At 41.4% G+C, this 18,639-nt stretch overlaps 1 protein-coding gene across 2 annotated transcripts in view; it reads right to left on the minus strand.

The window, feature by feature from the left end:
* Window positions 1-18,639, minus strand: part of PIK3R1 (phosphoinositide-3-kinase regulatory subunit 1) — a 78,020-nt gene that overhangs the window by 26,478 nt on the left and 32,903 nt on the right. The window contains exon 1 of one of the 2 annotated variants that reach the window (XM_025201392.1): window positions 6,163-6,419. The exons of the other annotated variant lie outside the window; for it this stretch is intronic. Within the exon in view, the coding sequence (XP_025057177.1) occupies window positions 6,163-6,307 (145 nt within the window). The 5' untranslated portion in view covers window positions 6,308-6,419. Of the gene's footprint in view, window positions 1-6,162; window positions 6,420-18,639 lie in introns of those variants that run through there. 2 annotated transcript variants of the gene reach the window in all.

Below are 18,639 nucleotides of genomic sequence, written 5' to 3' on the forward strand. Positions count from 1 at the left end.
CCTTTGGAAAGCCATTTAAAAAAAATGCACATGCTATATACCAGATTTGAACAAACAACAGATATCCAGACATAATTAGCAAAATCCTAATAACTCCCTAGCTTGTTCAGTATTGTTTCCCTTTCCTTTTAACCATGGCTGCTGCAGCAATGCAAGCACACACATTTCATGGCACTTTGCCTAAAGTATTTGGGTTTCAAAACTTTTTGAATGTCTATAGCTCCATTCTCTTAGACTGAATGATGGTTATGACCATAATAGCTACATAATAACTGTATTTTATAACATTTTCATTAAAAGAATTTCAATGGTTTACAAACAACTAATCAGTTTTCAATACTCATGTTTGAAAAGTAATTAAACTAAAATTAACAAACTTAGAATTGATATTAGATACTCCAGGGATAAAAATAAATAATAAAGGAATGTTCTGGCTCTGTGATAAGAAGGATGACACAACCCTAAATGCCTTATTTTTGCCAAAAAAGTACTTTCACCAAAGTTTAACAACAGTCCTGTTTAATTCTTGGAAAGTAAGAATGTTTATGAGAAAATATTTTCACTATACAGCTGCCAGCAACATCTGGCATGATTGATGGATTATGATGGATAAAGCTGAATCAATCTCTGGACTGGAAGTTGGTATTTGCTTAGAATTAGCAATCGTAACTGGAGTAAATTCAATATGCACAAAAAGAAGACAATCCCAATCACTCAGATACATATACTGGTGCTTCAAAATAACTGATTTCTGAAAACATAAGTAAAATTATGAGCATATCTGACTCGGAGAAAACATTTAAGAAAAAAAAAGTGAAAACTGGGGCTTCTTTATGAGGGACAAAAAACCATGGAAGGGGGACAGTTTATGCTGATAACTCACCCTGGTTCAGTGGTGAAAACACCAGTTAGAAATAAAAAAGGAATACATAACAGAAGTAAAAGCATTTGATAAATAAATGAAAGCATGTGATATACACTGAAAGCAATGCAATGCAAAAAAATTGTGAAGGGAAGCTAAAGAGGATAAATGTTCAATAAATATTGCTGTTCTGTATTTAGAAAGAAGAATGGTGAGGTACTCCTACAAGGATGATGGAATACTTTCCAGTCTATTTGAAGCTAAGGAGGGTGTTAGCAAATCTCGAAACTGATAAATATTTTTAGCACTGCTGTAGCTAAACGTGCTAATGCGATTCTTGGATTTACAAGCAGGGGAGTAGGATCAGATTTTATCCTTGTACAGGGCACTGGTGAGACCAACAGTGGAATACTACATACCAGTCTTCTGTCCACATTTTAAAAAAAGATGTTGAGAAATTGGAGATGGAACAGCAAAGGACTCAAAAATAACTCAAGGAATAAAGAAAATTACTTACAGGGAGTATTAAGAAGCTCAATCATAACTTAGATAGTATATAATACCTTCAAGGGAAAAAAATACAAGCAACTAAAAGTTTCTTTGTGGTCACTTAGCTGAAAAAGGTGTAATAAGAACCAGAGGCAGAAAGATGAAGCCAGGTATTTTCAATTTAGAAACAAGGCATCCATTTTTAACAATGAAAGTCAATTACCATTGGTACACAAACCAAGAGAAGTCGTAGATACTGTATTTTCTCACATACAACCCATACCTTTTTCCCCAACATCAGACACTCAAAATTAGATTGCAAGTATTAAGCAGGGAAGCTGATTTTCTGACTGGGATAGAAGCACCCTGCTTTGATTCCTGCTCCACAGTGCAGCAGCTGTGCTATTACTATTCAGTCAGCTGAGGGAGTCATTTGACTTAGGTTTTATACAGACATTATTGCTAGCAGTTTGGGGAGTTTGATCGGGTTAAAAAGGGGCCTATGATCTAAGGTAAACAGAGGTAGGGGGAGGAACAGGTGGGGCTAGTGGAGTCTACTGCGGGGATTAGCAAGGATAGTGGTGTTTGCAGGGGAGTTGGTGAGGACTGGGAGGGTTTGGTGAGGCTAGCAGGGTCTGAAGGGGGGAAACTGGGGAGTTAGTAGGACTGGAGAGCCTTGTTTGGCGAGATTGGGCACGGCTCGCAGCTCTGCAAGGTCACAGGGCTCTATCTCCCTGGGGAACCAAGGGCTATTTTTAGCCTTTAGACCCATACCCCCACCTCCAGACAACCCCCTCACAGTGAACCAATTCCCCCTGATCCTGCCTAGCCTTCTCCCCACCCAAACTTACTTCCATTGGCTTCTAGCACTGGGAGCAGCTTACAGGATCAGGAGGGATTGATGGGCATGGGGGAAGGAGGCAGGGGGCTGCTGACCATCTGGGGATGGTCCATCTGGGGGTGGGGGGCTAAAAACAGCCCGGTGCTGGGGGTGCAGGGAGTAATAAAAATGTAGCCTCAGGGCTTGGGCCAGCAGCTAGGCTTCCCCAGCCCCAAGGCTGTGCTTGGAATGTGTACAGAACTTCAGTTAGATTGGTTTCACTGTAGCTGATCTTAATGCACCACCAAGATATAATTAAATTAGATTGGGTTGGCCATATTTTGACCAATCTAACCTTCTTGTCCCAAAGGGCATCTGTGCAGTTTGCACCAAGATTGACTTAACTAGGGATCTAAGTGTAAGGTCTGCACACGGGTGAATTAAGTTAGATTGGGTAGCCATTTTTAATGTGATCTAACCTCCTTCTGACCTCCCAGAACATCTGTGCCTACCCTCAGTGGCTCATTGCTGTTCGTTCCATATGTGTTAATGATAGTCTTTCCTGCCTAATGATCTTGATGTTTAACTAATCAACTTTTTTTAGGGCAATTTTGCCGTCTGCTCCTAGTCCTTCTACTGTAGCTCTTTTTGAAATCATAGATCCACCCATGGAGACCAACAGCTGCAGTTTCAACTTCAGATTGGCACGAACTGGATGGTGAGTCAGCTGATTAGGTTCTATCTCTGCTCTCTGAAGCCATAATTCTGAGATTTTTTTTCCTTCATTGTACCTTTAAAAAACAAGGCATGTATTATATTTCAGGGTGTGTGGTATGCAAAAATATATGGTATTCCATCTCTGCATGTCTTCAGACCAAGGGTGAATATTATTCTTTAAGAGATGCCTTAGCCAAACACAACTTATACTTTATACAAATATAAGTCACTGCGTCTAAAAGCAGGCTAAAATGTACTAGCATCCAAGGGCAAACTAGACTTCTTTGTATGAAACTTACTTACTTATCATAAAATATATTCATCCAATATAAGGCCAGAAGAGACTATTAGACAAAGATGTCAAATGACAGGCTTCTGCTAAGAACATACTGTATTCAAGATTTAATATTTCACCTGATGCTGGGACAGTGAAAGAGAATTCATTTTATCCGGGGGTGACTAAGATGTGGCTCAGGGGCTGGATCTGGCCTGCAGACCTGGGTCATGTGGCCTGTATGGCTCCCTACAGGTCTGGAAATTTGGTGCCATGGCAAGTGGTGGCAGCACTAATTGCCACATCTTCTGGAGTCATGGCAATTTATACTGCCACCATGCATCCTGCTGCCAAATTTCTGGACCCACAAGGAGTCCCATGGGCCAGATCTGGACCATGGAGCCAGGTCATCTGGCCCACAAGGCTGGAAATTTGGTGGTGGGGAGAGTGACAGCTGCCACAGCTCTGGCAGCCATGGCAATTAATCCTCCTGTGGCCAAATCCCAGCTCCATAAGTCAGATGCACCATGGGCCCAAGATCCAGCCTACAGAGAAGGCTACTTCATGCTTTTTAACTGGTGGTGCGCGAGAGAAAGAGAATGAATGGATTTGTCAGTGTTAAAGGACATTCAAACAGAAGGTGCTGAAGAATGAACAGGGCAGCTCTATGTTCTAACCCATTGTATCTTCTTTGGTTCATGCAAAAGAAAGAACTCCAGACAGCTACTCCATGGCAGTTTAACAGAATGTGCTAGATACTATAACAATAGGTACATTACAACTGCCTACTTGGAAAAAATCTCTAAGGTGTCTGAGGAAAAGAAATGTCCTTCAAATCTGTTCTAGCTGGAATTTTATTTCTCTGGGTGAAAGTTGTAGACCAGGAAGACCAAAGCTAAAAACCAATCTAGCTGGTATGCTAGGAGAATGCCATGTCACAACAGGAAGCTGCTGTTCAGAAAAGCATCTCAGAATTGAAGGGCCATAAGTTTTGGACAAAGTTTCTTTCTATATTCAACCTCAGCTCTCTTGCTTTTGATCTAGATTTTAAGAAGGAGATGTATAGCAACATATGTAAGCATGAAGAAGGGGAGCAAAATTCAAATAAAATCCTCGGTCACGTTACTCTTTGGAGAACAGAAGCAAAGGTTTGCTCTAGAACAGAGGTTGTCAACTAGGGTCCCAGGGAGTATGCGGGGGTGGGTGGGGACAGAGCACTGCCACCTCACAGGACCAGAGGTGGGGCAAGAGCATGGCCACTGCTGCTCGCCTCCCCCAACCGTTCCCCTCTGCTTGGCATCTGGCCGCTTGCCACCCCCCCGGGGTACTCTTATTAAAGAGGGGGCCACCAGGGGTACACTTATTTAAAAAGTTTGAAAACCCCTGCTCTAGAATCATTTCTCAAAAATCACCTGAAAAGATAAAATAGCTAGAAGAAAAAAGTTGAAACCAATTTATGTCCATTTCTTGTCTAAAATAAAAGCAATACTGACCACTCTCCTCTGCCTCTTGCCTTGGGAAACAGTGCTGCCAACATTAATGCTGATTTTCAGTGGGACTGCTCCCAATTTTGAAAGTTCCACCAAAAATCTCAGATGCCTAAAGCTAACTAGTAAAATCCTAACCTTGTTCCTCCACCCCCCACAACACACACACACTTCCCCTGCAAAGGTCTTAAGCTTCTGGAACTCTTACCATAATTGCCGGGATCTGTAAATGGTCAACACCTCTGTAAATGAGGGTACCTACAAGCCAGGCATTTTACTTGCATAACTTAAGGCAATCATGACTGAAAATATAAGTTTTGAATTTTATAATGCAAATGTAAAACTACCAATAATGCCCTTTCAAGACACCAACACAGTATTTCTAAAAGCACAAGACTAACTTACAAACTATTTGACCTCTCTACAAATCCTCTTTTTGAGATATTTAGTGGATAAATAAGGGTTAATGAAAAGGAAACAATCTTCTAGAGTTGGTTACATGTGCACATATATAAAATATATTCATTTAGAACAAACTTTATTTTTTTTTAAGTAAAACTTCCTGTATTTTTTTCACCAAAAGAAAATAAAGAATATTATATTGCATTATTATAGAGGGTATAGAAGATTTTAATTTCATTTCTGCAAAACATTGTATTACACCAGAGAAACTGAAAATAGTTCAAGTAAATACTGAAAAATGTTCAAGTGCTTTTGAAAATATCAATAATGCTACTCTAACTGCATGCACTATAAAATATTCCTGGATTCACAGATGTTTAAGCTTTGAAATCCACATTTCAGTACCAAGTATAAAATAGATTAGTTTTCTATCAAAATGCATACATATGGCAATTGTGAGACACTATGGTTATACTTTAATACCTTGTTAGAAAAGACTAGTGAGCAAAACTGATAAAACCAAATTTTGTGATAAGAGAAAGTTTTGGCATGTCACATTTCAATATATATATATATATATTCTATAAATAAATACATATTTTTAACCAATTCTAGGATTTCCTAATCCCTGCTTTTACTTTCCTTATAAAATTCCCAAGAGTCTTATACCGTCATTCATACTTCATACTATAAACTTTCCACCCTTGGCACAAGACAGAAAATTATGGTCTTTTTAAGTTGAAAGACCTGAGGAAATATACGCCTGCCAGAATAAAGACTTTACAACATGCTCAGAACTAAATGCCAATTTATAAAGTTTACACAGAAGGAAGCCAGGTTTCTTCATGGTGCCCTTCATTTTTTAAATGCTGACAGGAAATGGCAAGCACTGATCAAATATGACCAACTTTGGAAAAAGTTGGTGTTTTGACTTCTCAAGCCAGAAAACAAGGTATAGTTAAAAAACCCTCCTGAATATCGATTTGATGTTTTAGAGCAAAGCACAGTATGCACACACAGACATCTACTGAGAAAGGAAGAACACTTTTAAGCATAGCACTTCAGTCAAAACACAACAAATAAAAACCTACATGCAACCTGCATTTAGTACCTGATTTTAAAATTATCTGTTGTTTTGAAGACTGCTGTAGCACAGCACAGAGATTTGAAGAACTAAATCCACTTTTAATAATCTGAGCAACTTTGTAGATTCCTTTGCTACAATCCAAAATCAGTTTTTCGCTTAAATTAATCATTTTGCTTTGAATGAAACAAAATCTGTGATTTATATTTTTAATCCACTGTCTCCAAATTATCAAGGCTTTCAGGAGTTGTTATATTCTACTAGTGCTTTCTTTGCCAGTCATTATGTCTGGGGATCAGTACGTATCCCAGATAGTAGAAAGGCTTCTCATGACACGTTGTAAATGCTGGATTTTCCACTAGCTCTATTTTTACCTTGTCACCATGATAACCAATCAAATCAGGCAGAAGTCAGGATTCCCTCCAATCTGAGAGCTCTTCTCTTTCGCCAATACAGACAGGCCTGAACAGCACTAAAGCAACAGCAATGTGTGGGAGAGCATACCTTAATGTTTAAACACTGCCAACATAGTTACAAAGTGCAAGATGAAACCAGCACACAGCTGCACCTTTCAGGGGAGTTCTCAGTAAAAAGAGATATTTAAGAGTTAGTACCTGGCAAGGACAAGTGGAAATTTAAAGCTGGAATATTGGCTCCACAATTTTCTGAGCCAAAGCTTTCATTACTGCTGGAAGAAACATGAAAGTGAATAGAAAAAAATTATAACCTAAAATGTAATAAGACACGCCATGGAAAAAAGGTTGATTTAAAAGTATTTTAGAGACCATACACTAATGATTGAATTTGGTCCCGAACCAAGACTAGCCACACATTCTTTTTCAGAGTTTAGAAATAAGTGTGCATAATTGCATATGCCTAAAAACCGCATACAATAATACCACAGTTGTATAAGTCTAGTATTTGATTGTAGGTCTTTTATTTTTATAAAGGGTTAAGTATGTGCACAGATATTCAATTCCTGCATGCAACTGAATCATTCAACATATGAATTGTATGTACCCATTCTTCTTGAAAATCATACTTCACGCTCAAACATAAAAGTTCATCAGATGATGGATGCTAACATTAAATACAACTAATAAGCAAACTGAGACAATACTTCCAACAAGATGAGTCAACAAAATACTAGGAAATAATGAACACTAGGGCAATAAGAAAATTAGGCCTTTAACAGCCAGTACCTATACATCAATGACCTCAAAGAATATTGATAGTTACAGTATAACCTGTGATGTTGTATGGGCATTAAAATGAAGTCCATACTATTAGTTGAAAATTTATGGGAAATATAGCCTTTCCTAGTTGCTTCCAGTGTTGTTTTAGAAAAGAAATGGTTACATACTTGGTAGGGGAAGAAAAAAAGGAATGTAAAAATAGTTTCTCTTTACCATCCATCTTCCCTGAAGTAGTTTCTAAATTGAAATCAGAATCCATAATAACTGAATTTAGATGGCTGTGAAGCAGGTTATGTAAAATTTAAAATAAACATGCAAATTAGAAACAAAGCTATCTCTGCACATCTGATATATGGTCTGCCTACCAAAGGCATTAAGGTAGCTTGCAAGACAGTTTATCAAAAGTAATTACTCTGATGTAAGGTAAGACAGTCCACATATTTGTACAAAAAATAACAGTGCCCAAGATACAGAAAGCACAAGACTCAAGAAGAGGGTGGTCCTTTGATGTATTTGGCACTCTCCATGCTATAGTCACAGTCCACCTGAGCCTAGGAGGCCCATCAGGCTAGTATGGCCAAGGCAGTGGTTCTCAACCTTGTAGACTCAAAGTACCACTTGGAAAATGCCAGCTCTTCACTATCACATACGTTTAACTATGGAAAAAATAAAAGAGCAATTCATCTGTTGCAAAGAACTCGGAAAGATCGCAACAGATTCAAGAATGTTTTAAACGCTATGAATTCCTATTTGAAATCTCTAAGTTTATCTACTGCAAATCACATGTAGGTATTTCAATCTCTATTAGTGACAATAGTGAGCAGGAACAGATGTCATCCTTAAAAAGATCTCATGGCACCCTGGCTGAGAATCACTGAGAAAAGGTGTGCTAGCTGCCATAACTAATGGCAAACAAGGAAGTGCCATTTACATCTACAAGCATGTATTTACAGATGGGTTAACTGGACGACAATCCTATCACAAATCTAAAGAAAGGGCTTGGATTTGCTTCTGGAGCCATAGTATAGCACTGTACCACTGCATACCTTCATGCTAACGTAGAATCTACAATGCTTGGTGGGTGAGCTCTGTAATCACTTGATGAAGTCTTTCATTCAGACTATTAGTTGCCATTGCCCAGTGAGCCTGAACATTATCTGTTTTTTTTTTTAAATATGTACCATATTGAATTTTGGCAGAAGAGCAATACATGTTATTATCACAAAATTCACACGTTTTACTAAAATATCACTTCATAGCTCAATGTAGCTATTTCTTTTTATTTTTAGGAGGAAAAAATACAAAAGGACAGTCCCTTGTAGAAAGTTTGCAGTGAAATATTTTTAAATAACAATACCAAAAAAAATCTCCAATTTTTGTAAATTGCCAGATGGCACAGGCAACAAAAAACAATTTTCCCACCCTTTAGAAATGAAAGAACCCCCCTTAAGTGTTAATATCCTTAAGAAAGCAGAAAGCAAGGTTTCAAAAGGAAGATTACATGGAGATCTGACTCTTAGGTTCAAATTCCAGACCAGGACGGCATTAGCAAAAGAAGAATCTGGGAATACAAATAGCTACTCCAGTTAACTCTGAGAATTGAGAACTACAACCTTGCCTTGGCATTAATAATTTTAAAGATCTTAATGGCAAAAATCAAGCAAATGAGGTATCTATAGTCGCCAATCTCTTGTAAAGAAAAGTTTTACCTGGATTATGGATAAAAAGAAAGAAAGTGGGGAGCAAGGGGAGAGAGACAAGGGGGAAGAATGGGTGAAGTCCATCATAAATTAATCAAGTACTATAGCTGCCAGTAAACTGTTTGGAAAAGTTGTGGGGGAAAAGCAGGCTAATTCCTTAAGACTCTCATTATCCAGGAGATTGGGCTAACTATATTTATGTCTACAAGAGTGCAAGTGCCATCCAGAACCACTGGAAACATGCATTTAACATTCTAGAGATTATTACGATGGAGTTAACGAACATTTTAGTCAAATGTTTTAAAAGGAAACACTGATCCTGGAAATAATGTGATGGAGAGGACTCAAGCATCAGTGTCACATGGCTTAATAAGGTTGGTACATTATATTTGTCTTTTTATTTTTTATCAAATGTTGTCATCTGGGCAGTCTGTACTGCCACAGGCCACCACAAAAGTTCTGAGAGTGAGGGAGGTCAGGGGAAATGAGGAAAGAAAAATGTCTCTAAAGTAGAGAAAGAAGCAAATTGGCCATCAAAGCCAAAAGACTTTGGATTAATGAAGTTTTTTGTTTGAACAGGGAGATGTCGCAAATGAGCTCAAAGCTATAAGCACTACTGAAAAGAAAAAGTAGTAGAAGAATGTCTGCTTCTCTCCTTGCCTGAGAAAGGTGCAGCTGGGAAGCTTGAGAAAGATGAAGCGGTGGCATAATTCACACCAGAAATGCCTTCAGTAATAGGCTGCAAACCAAATTTTTCATTTTAGTCAGCCACTGGCACAAATAAGTTATTAAGTTATGATGATGATGACCTTGAAGACAGAATTATCAACTCCATTTAGACATTCCATATAGACATTACTGCAGAAGATTTTAGCCACAGTAAGTGATACATATGTGTATTAGCAAGACAATTGCTATAGCAGAATGTCAGCCCTCCTCTTCCTTCAAATGGAATGGAGAAAGCACCGAATGAACCAACAATGCCTTTCCTATGGCATCTCAATGACCCATTACTGGTCACGGATAAACAACATCCTATTAGTGCATAACTCGGATTTTAACCTTCTGAAAAAACCCATGCACAGAAATGCACAGAACAATGGTAAGAATTCTTTCAAGGACCAAAAAAGTTTGCTTGTTAAGAGGGATCATGGAAACAAAGAGGGGAAACCCTTATTCACTTGAGCTTCTGAACTGTAATCAATTTATAATACTGCTCAAAAAGCTTAGTGAACTTCTGTAGAATCCTGTGAATAAGGTAGGAGTTTATAAAGGAAAGTGTAAAAATATTTTTGTATAAATATTGACAGAAAACCGTGCACATAGCTTTATAATGCATGTGATATTTAACACAATGTCGCTATCTGGTTTTTTTCCAAGCATGTAAACACACGTACAATATGACCAAATTATTCACTCTAATCAACATACTCTAGGAAAGACAGTAAAAACTGTCTGTTACTTCATTCACCATTGGCTATTCAAATTTATTGCAAACATACAGTCCCTATGTAAATTACTGCTGTAAGTGTGCCAACTCAAATATTTTCCTAGAAATAGTTTTAGCAATACCAACAAAACTAAATGAGTAAAGATCTGCTTAATATCAGGCTTCAGATAAATGGAAGAAACTAATGCAGAAGATAATCTCTCCTGTAGCTGCATGAAAGATATTGCATAGCCGAGGGCAGATCTAGGATTTTGAAAAGCAAGGTGCAGATGGTGTGGAACATCATCACATATAACACAAGACATATTTTTCTCCAGTTAAACTGAAACTAGAAGTGTTACTAATATGGTAGGGGGCTAGCACTATATTATTCAGTTTAACATCAAAGCAAAAAACAAATATAACTATTGGCATGTGCCTTAATTTGCTAGAGTATATAAAACAGTTTTAAAAAACAACAGGCTAGTCAAAAATAGTCAATGGGTATTGAATCATTTGTCCTGTAGTCATCATAGTTAAATGAAAATTTCTTATTCAGACTCATAAAATAAAATCTAGCCTTGAGCATTTTGACAGTGCCTCCAGTACTAACTTGTCAGTCATGTTTCCACCTGAGTTAGTATTACCAGAGATAAGGGTTTTAGGTAGAGCTAAAAACATCTGAAGGGCTGTAAAACACAAGAGACATTACCAGAAATGGCTATTAGAACAAAACTGCAGAAGGGATAATCTGAATTATGCAATATCAAGGTCATTAAAAAGGATAGAGGGTGGTTAACATCTCTGTAGTGAAGACAGATTAATAGGAATTAGGCAGATAAGGAGCCATAAAGTCAATTGACTCCTTCACTCCTACCCGAGTAGAGATGTCACTGCCCCTTCCAGGAAGTTGGTTTTAAAGTTTGGGTGGAGCACAAATTAAAGGTGGGGAGGGGAGGAGGTTGCAACTGTACCTCTGCCCCCCCACCCCCAGATCTGCCCCTGTGCACGGCTGTCTAAGGATATTTGGGTGAAGGGAAACAGGGGTAGGTGCAACTGTGAAGTAATAAAGGAAGCAAAGCTTAGGGGAAAGTTTTCCATGAAAAATAATGTTATGGTATGGGCACATGAACAAATTAGTGGGAAGGAAGCTTAAGTATGAAAATAGAGTAAACTACTTTGCATTTACCGTGGGGTAAGAGCATGTGCATAGGCAGTTACTGAGGAGCAGACAAAGATTATATACTACAAACCAAGTTAGGGTGTGAAAGTATCTTCTTACAATGCATGTACCCATAGGGGCAGATCCAAAGGAACACACATGCTTCCAGGTTGAACACTATAGTGCCTAACTTTTAAATTACTAGCTCCCTGGAGTGGAATCCAGGCACTTAGGGCCAGATCTAGACATACAAATCCGGCACCTAAACTGAGACTTAAGCAAAAAAAAACCCCAAAACCCAAACCATCAGCTTAGAAAACCTCCATGACATGCACTTAAATTCATGAAAATGCTGTACTTTTGACTGTGAGGTTCCATGGAGTCTGTTCATAGGGTCTTGCACATACACAGAAGTGCTCCTTTTTAAACATGGAGCCCTTGCTTAAGCTTTGCTGTGATCTAGGTATGAGGCAGAACAACATCTAGCTTCCCTGAGCAGCCCAGTTGTTATAGCATTTTTGCATTCAACTCACATAGCCATCACCAAGTCTAGCTACCGTTACTTCACTCAAAAGCATGCTAGAGAAGGTAGTGCTAGTGTTGGTGCCCACCATTTTTTACAATTGCTTAACTAGTGTAGCTTAGCTCCCCCAGGAAGTGGAAGACTTGGGTTCTAGGATCTGCTCAGCCTCAAATGATTCTCAAACCCATACATCTTACTTCCCAGGACAATGCCCTAACCACCAGACTATAATGCAGCCTTGGAAACTAAGAACACAAGTCATGGGGCCAGAAGGAGAGCAAGTAAGATGCCCAAAAGTCAGGGCAGGCATAGATTCATAGAACAGTTGGGTTGGAAAGGAAATACTGCAGAATACTGTCAGCAGGTCCTCTAGTCCAATGGCCCCTGCTCAAGGCAGGATCATCCCTGACTAAACCATTCCAAGCAAGTGTCTATCTAGCCTGCTCTTAGAAATTTTAGAAGATGCTTTTTCAAATCTCTTCCAAGGATGTCAATTCCTAATCTCTGGGTAACCTGTTCCAGTGCTTAACCACCTTCATAGTGAGAAGTTCTTCTTAATATCCAACCAAAATTTCCCTTACTGCAATTTAAGATTATTGCTTCTTGTCATACCTCTAGAGGCCACAGGAAATAGTTTATCATCATCATCCTCTTAAAAACTCCCCTTCCTGTATCTGAAGACTGTGATCAAATCCCCCCTCAGTCCTCTCTTCTCCAAAGTAAATAATCCAATTTATTTCAGCTTTTCCTTGTAAGCCATGTTTCCCAGGCCTCTAATAATTTGTGTTGCTGTTACCTGGGGAAGAGAATATCTAGGTTCTGGTTCCTACTTTCAGGATTATCTTAATTTCTTATCCAATAACTGTTGAAGGTAAACTGTATTAATAACCCAAGAAGCAAGGCCCAGAAACCCAAGTCAAGCCCTGCCCAACTGAGTTTTCTAAAAGGTAAATACAGCCAAGCCCTCTCTTGCTTGCTTTCCTTTCAGCCCTGTAATTCTTGACGTCTTTTCACCCAGTGGCTCAATTTAAACCGTAGGGGGTAAAGAATGTCCCTAGCCATCCTAGAAAACAGACTACTGCTTAGGGCACTTGTACGAAATGGGAAATACGGGCTTGAAAACTAAAAGGTGAAATAAGACCCAGAATCCAGATCTCATATCCTGCACAGGGCTCGTCCGAATGTGCACTTAATGCGCAGAAAGCTTACTAAATTGTCCCCTGCCCTAGCAGCAGGTAGCTGCCAGGGCTGGAGCTGGCTCTGATCCTGAAGCTGTGGCTGGGACATTGTCCCCTACCCCGCAGCTGCTTGCTGCTAGGGCCTGGCTCTGATCTCGGACAATGTCCCAGCCCCAGCTGCCAACCAGAGCTGCAGCTGGGAAGCAGGCAGCTGCCTGGGGGAAGGAATTGTTCTCCTGCCCCCTAGACCGACCAGGAGGAATTTGCTCCTGGTCAGTTACGTAACTGCGCTACTGCGCATTAGCTTTTTCATTGTAAATCTACTACTTGTAAAACCGTGCATTAGCCTATATTAATGTGCAGCAGCTGCTGCACATGGTTACATAGTGATGCTTTACTGTGCAGTAGATTAGTCTACTGTGCATAAAGTATCTCGCGTAGACGCACCCACAGGTTCTCTAACCACTAGGTGATTACAGGTGGATAGTTCCTCTAGCTGTGTTTTTGAATGAAAGCAGCTGCAATTGCTGCACTTTGTGCTGACCTCAATGCTGGTTAGGTGTGTGTTAGGTATGCTCAGAGCTCACCTAATAGATTGGGTCTCTCAGCAGGCACAGGGGATTTGTCGACGACACTTTAAAGTAGGTTAACTGCCTTTTGCACTGCTTTAATGGCATTGCTGTTTGCACATTGGGTGATGTATTGCATGTTAATTCCAGCTGCTGTAGTAGCACATTCGGCAGCATAATGTGCCCTAAATGACTTTGGGATGCTGCAAAGTAAAACATCTCTGAGGAGTTTTAGTTTCCTACCCTTACAGCCACGGAGGGAAACAGGGCTCCATGCAGCTCAGGGGCTATGCAGGCAGCCTGGCAGTGGCCCAGGAAGGCAGGCTCCATAGAAGGAAAAAAAAAAATAAAGCAACAAGCCTGATAATTTCTCCCCCCCACCCCAGCCTGCCTGAGCTCACTGAAGTGGCATTTTTTTTTTTTTAAAGAAAACACTGCTTGAATTTAGGGAGAATTAACACCCCCGTGTCATGCACAAACGCCCACAGAGACCATATAAGCACCACTGGAGTGTAGATCTAGGGAGCGAGATACCTACCTGGTTGGACCAGAGCAGCTGACCCAGGGAACTTTCAGGTCTAAAAGGGAAGCATCTAGTGAGTTCCAGCAGCTCCAAAAATTGGCAATTAGTGAGCAAGGCTACTTTTGATGGTGATTTTGAACTTGGGTGCCTAGAATCTGCCTGAAGTCTGTTTTAGCAACCTATGTCCTTCTTTGGAATTAGACCTTATTCACTATTAGAATCTTGAACAGAATGCAGAACTAGACAAACCAAATGTCCTGATCTGGTAGGGCAAGTCAGACATAATGTACTGATTTCTGGCAAACCATCTGACTAAATATGATGCTGTTGCTGCTTGAATCCTAGAAAAAAAATATCCTTAAAAACAATAAAAGAAAGTTAAAAAATATGGTGTCATGGTTTGGAAAATGGTTGCCTGTAAATAGGCGGGCAAAGTGAGTCTCTTAGATACTAAGCTTTGGTTTAAAGCCAAGAGGTGACAGCGATTGTGGAATACTATTTTTCTTCATTAAGATTTAATACCTTTAACAACTGCTTCTAATTATATTTCACACCTATTAATTCAACATTTCATAAAGTCTTATTTCTATCAACTGTTGAAAGAGAAATGATAGTGTCTGTGGTGGGAAAGACTTTTGTACATAATGTTCTATCAGATTAGACCTCAGTAACTTTATGAATTATGAGCTGTCAAGCACTTTTCTTGTCTGCTATAGAATATACTTCTTAGAAATAGGAGCTATAAATAAGACAACAGATGTTTTTTGTTGGCTTCAACTGGAGCATAGATAATCTCAAAAAGTAGTCTGTCGTTAAGAGCCTGTTGTAAAGACAGTATTCTGCTTCCCTCTATGGGTGAGCTATTGTAGTACTCCTTTAAAGTCTGATTACATTTAGCTTTTGAAATCTCTGCCACTGTTCGAACAGTGTTTTCTATAGGACATGTGCAAACAATACAACGAAAGGAAAGTTGTTTTTTTTGTGGGGGGGATAAAAACATGCAAGCTTAACAAAAAATATTACATGCAAACATATATTATGTATCCCAAAGCTACAATCATAGTGACGATTAATTTAATAATTAACAACCCATTTTTTATTATTGTTATTAACAGAAGTATAATAAGCAGAATCCACTAAATAAAAGTAAGTGAGAATGAGTTTAAAGCAGAATTAAAAAAAACAAAACAAAACAACCCCACCCCTCCCCCCACAAAAACAACCCATCTGCTTCTGAGGTCCCCTCTACACATTATAGGTAGCCCACAATTAAGTGGCTAATTGCGCAATCACCTTGAGACCAGCCTTTCTTTCACTTTTTCATGTCCTTGTGACAAAGTATTTAGCAGAATTTGCAGATTCTTAGAATCAGAAAAGGCCATGCTGTGAGTGCTTCTGCTGGGGCCTTACACTTGAGATCTCAGGGCTGTCAACCATGCGCCTTCATCTCCCTCATCCTCTTTGAGACCAGCCATGTGTGCAAAGTACCTATCACACCTCAGCTGTAAAGTTAGACCTCAAAAATGTGTACTAACTTTATAGCTGCTTGCTATCGAGCTTTCATTTCCACGTGTAGCAGGGTCTCCCTTGAGACTGGGAGCCCTGTCCACGAACACCATGTTCATCTTGTGCACTATGCCTAACCAGGGCTGGGAGTCCCACAACCAAGCAGACTTTCCCCAGGAACTGTGAATCCTAGCAGCAACCCACAGAGGCCAGGAGCCAGCTGGGTCCTGGCAGTTGTGGGGCATGGCTGTAATCTCCCGGGCTCAGGAGTGTGTGAAACCAATGAGGCTGGAAGATTGTAGCTGCTGCAATCTCCCTACACTGGGGTTTCATACACCCTCGAAGCTGTAAGATTGAGACAGCTGCCTCTCCCAGCCACGGAGGTGGATGGGGTGCCCCCCACACCTGTGAGCCTCTCAGCTGAGGGTGCTCCCAACTGTGGGAGATTGCTTCTTGCTGGTACTGAGGGAAACCAGGACTGGGCTCCTCCTGTACCAGTGATTAGCACGGATCCTGGTCTTCTCCATTTAAAAAAAAAAAAAAAAATCGCACATTCGCCGATTTAAAACACCCTGCAAATGCTCTGATAAATCCCTCCCCTGCCCAATTCATGATTAAAATGAAACGCCAGGGAGGTATCAGTTGAATACAATGTTTTATTGATATATTTATCATAGTCCCGACAAACTATGAACTATTTACAATTTTAAAGCAATTTGGAAGCCTACCAGTGCCTCACAATCACTATAAGAAAATAAATTCTGAATACCTATAAATCCTGACATTTGATTTTAGGTTTTCTTATCATGGAAAAAAAAACAAAAACCAAAAAAACCACAGAGCTCCCCCTGCCCCCTTCACTCATCAGGATGCAGGTACAGCTGTGACTGTCCCTTGCCACTGCTTTGTGGTGCTGAGCAGACCTGACATACCACTGCCCTGCCCATGCCATTACTCCTCACTCCCCACCCAAAGCCCCCCACCCTCCAGCCTTGCTGAAGCGGACCCCCAGCTGCCAGGGACCCAAGTCTGCAGCCCCCTGAGCCCCGCAGAAGTGCCCGAGCCCTGTCTGCCACCTGTGGGAGTCAGCAGCAGCTGCTATGGCGGAGCAGAGCCCAGCTCCCCCCTTTATGGAGAACACAGCCCATGGGGGGCAGGGTACTTGCAGGCTGCCTGTTGTGAACTGCTCGCTATGGGCTTGGGCTCCCCGCCCTGCTGCCCACCCCCAAAGGCCTCCGTGGCCCAGCGGGAGGGACCCAGCACAGCAGGGCAGAATGGGGCCAGGTAGGGAGGTTTGTGCTCCCACTGGGAGCTCCATGCTGCCATGGCAAGGCGCCCCCTGCCCACCTGGCAGCAGCAGAGGGCACAAACCCATACTGCCACCCCGATGCTGCCAGGTGTGCAAGGGGCACCTTGCTATGGCAGCATGGAGCTCCCAGAAGTGGCACAAACCTCTCTACCTGGCCCTGGTCTACCTTGTTGGGACAGGTCCCACCCATTGGGCTGCGGAGGCCCTGGGGGGTGGGCAGCAGGGCTGGGAGCCCCAAACTCACAGTGGGAAGTCCGCCTCTGCCCAGTGCACAAATGAGGGGTACATGCCCCCCATACCTCCCCGGAAGTGCAAACAGTGGTGAGGAGCCAGTCCCCGCCCCCGTCGATGAACTGCCTGTGGCCCCATCCCACTCCCCACCTGGGCCTTGAGGCCACATATGGCCCTGGCTGAGTAGCAGCAGCTCCAGCTCCAGTCCTGCCCAACTCCCTCCCTCACTATGGGGGCCTCAAACCCTTCCCTCCCGTTCGACTTACCTGCGGGAGCTACTCTCCAGGCTGCTTGGTAGCTATGTGCATATGTGAGCACACACATTCACATGGTGCCCCCTGCCCAATTGCCCTCCTCCCTCTCCCCCCAGCCACTTGCAGGCTGGAACTCTGCCAGCCTGCTTGGGGAAACTCACCATTTCCTGGGCATTCCTCCTTTAAAGGAGAAAATCTGGGTTTTACTCCTCTTTCCCATGGCAAACAGAAAACCTGGATCTTTGGTGATAAGGCATAATGGGATCTAATGCATGATCCCACTATCATACCTTCTGCCATGCACGTGTAGCATAATGGCAGGAGGTATGACGGGGCCTCAAACCCTTCCCTCCCGTTAGACTTACCTGCGGGAGCTACTCTCCAGGCTGCTTGGTAGCTATGTGCATATGTGAGCACACACATTCACATGGTGCCCCCTGCCCAATTGCCCTCCTCCCTCTCCCCCCAGCCACTTGCAGGCTGGAACTCTGCCAGCCTGCTTGGGGAAACTCACCATTTCCTGGGCATTCCTCCTTTAAAGGAGAAAATCTGGGTTTTACTCCTCTTTCCCATGGCAAACAGAAAACCTGGATCTTTGGTGATAAGGCATAATGGGATCTAATGCATGATCCCACTATCATACCTTCTGCCATGCACGTGTAGCATAATGGCAGGAGGTATGACTGTGTGGATTGCACATTAGAGCTCATTGTGCCTTTCCCTGCACATATAGCAGACCCCTAAGGAAGAGAGAGTGACCAGGGAAAGCTGAGAACAGGAACACCCTGACAGGATATCATTGCTGCTGCAATGGGAGCATAATCATGCCCTTTATTTCCACCACTGTGTCTGTATCAAGACTGAATGTTATCCTTTCACTGAAGATTGGCAGAGGTACGTACATATAAAAATGCTGGTTCAGCA

The sequence above is a fragment of the Alligator sinensis genome, unplaced genomic scaffold, assembly GCF_000455745.1.
Source record: "Alligator sinensis unplaced genomic scaffold, ASM45574v1 scaffold159_2, whole genome shotgun sequence".
Classification (NCBI taxonomy): Eukaryota; Metazoa; Chordata; order Crocodylia; family Alligatoridae; genus Alligator; species Alligator sinensis.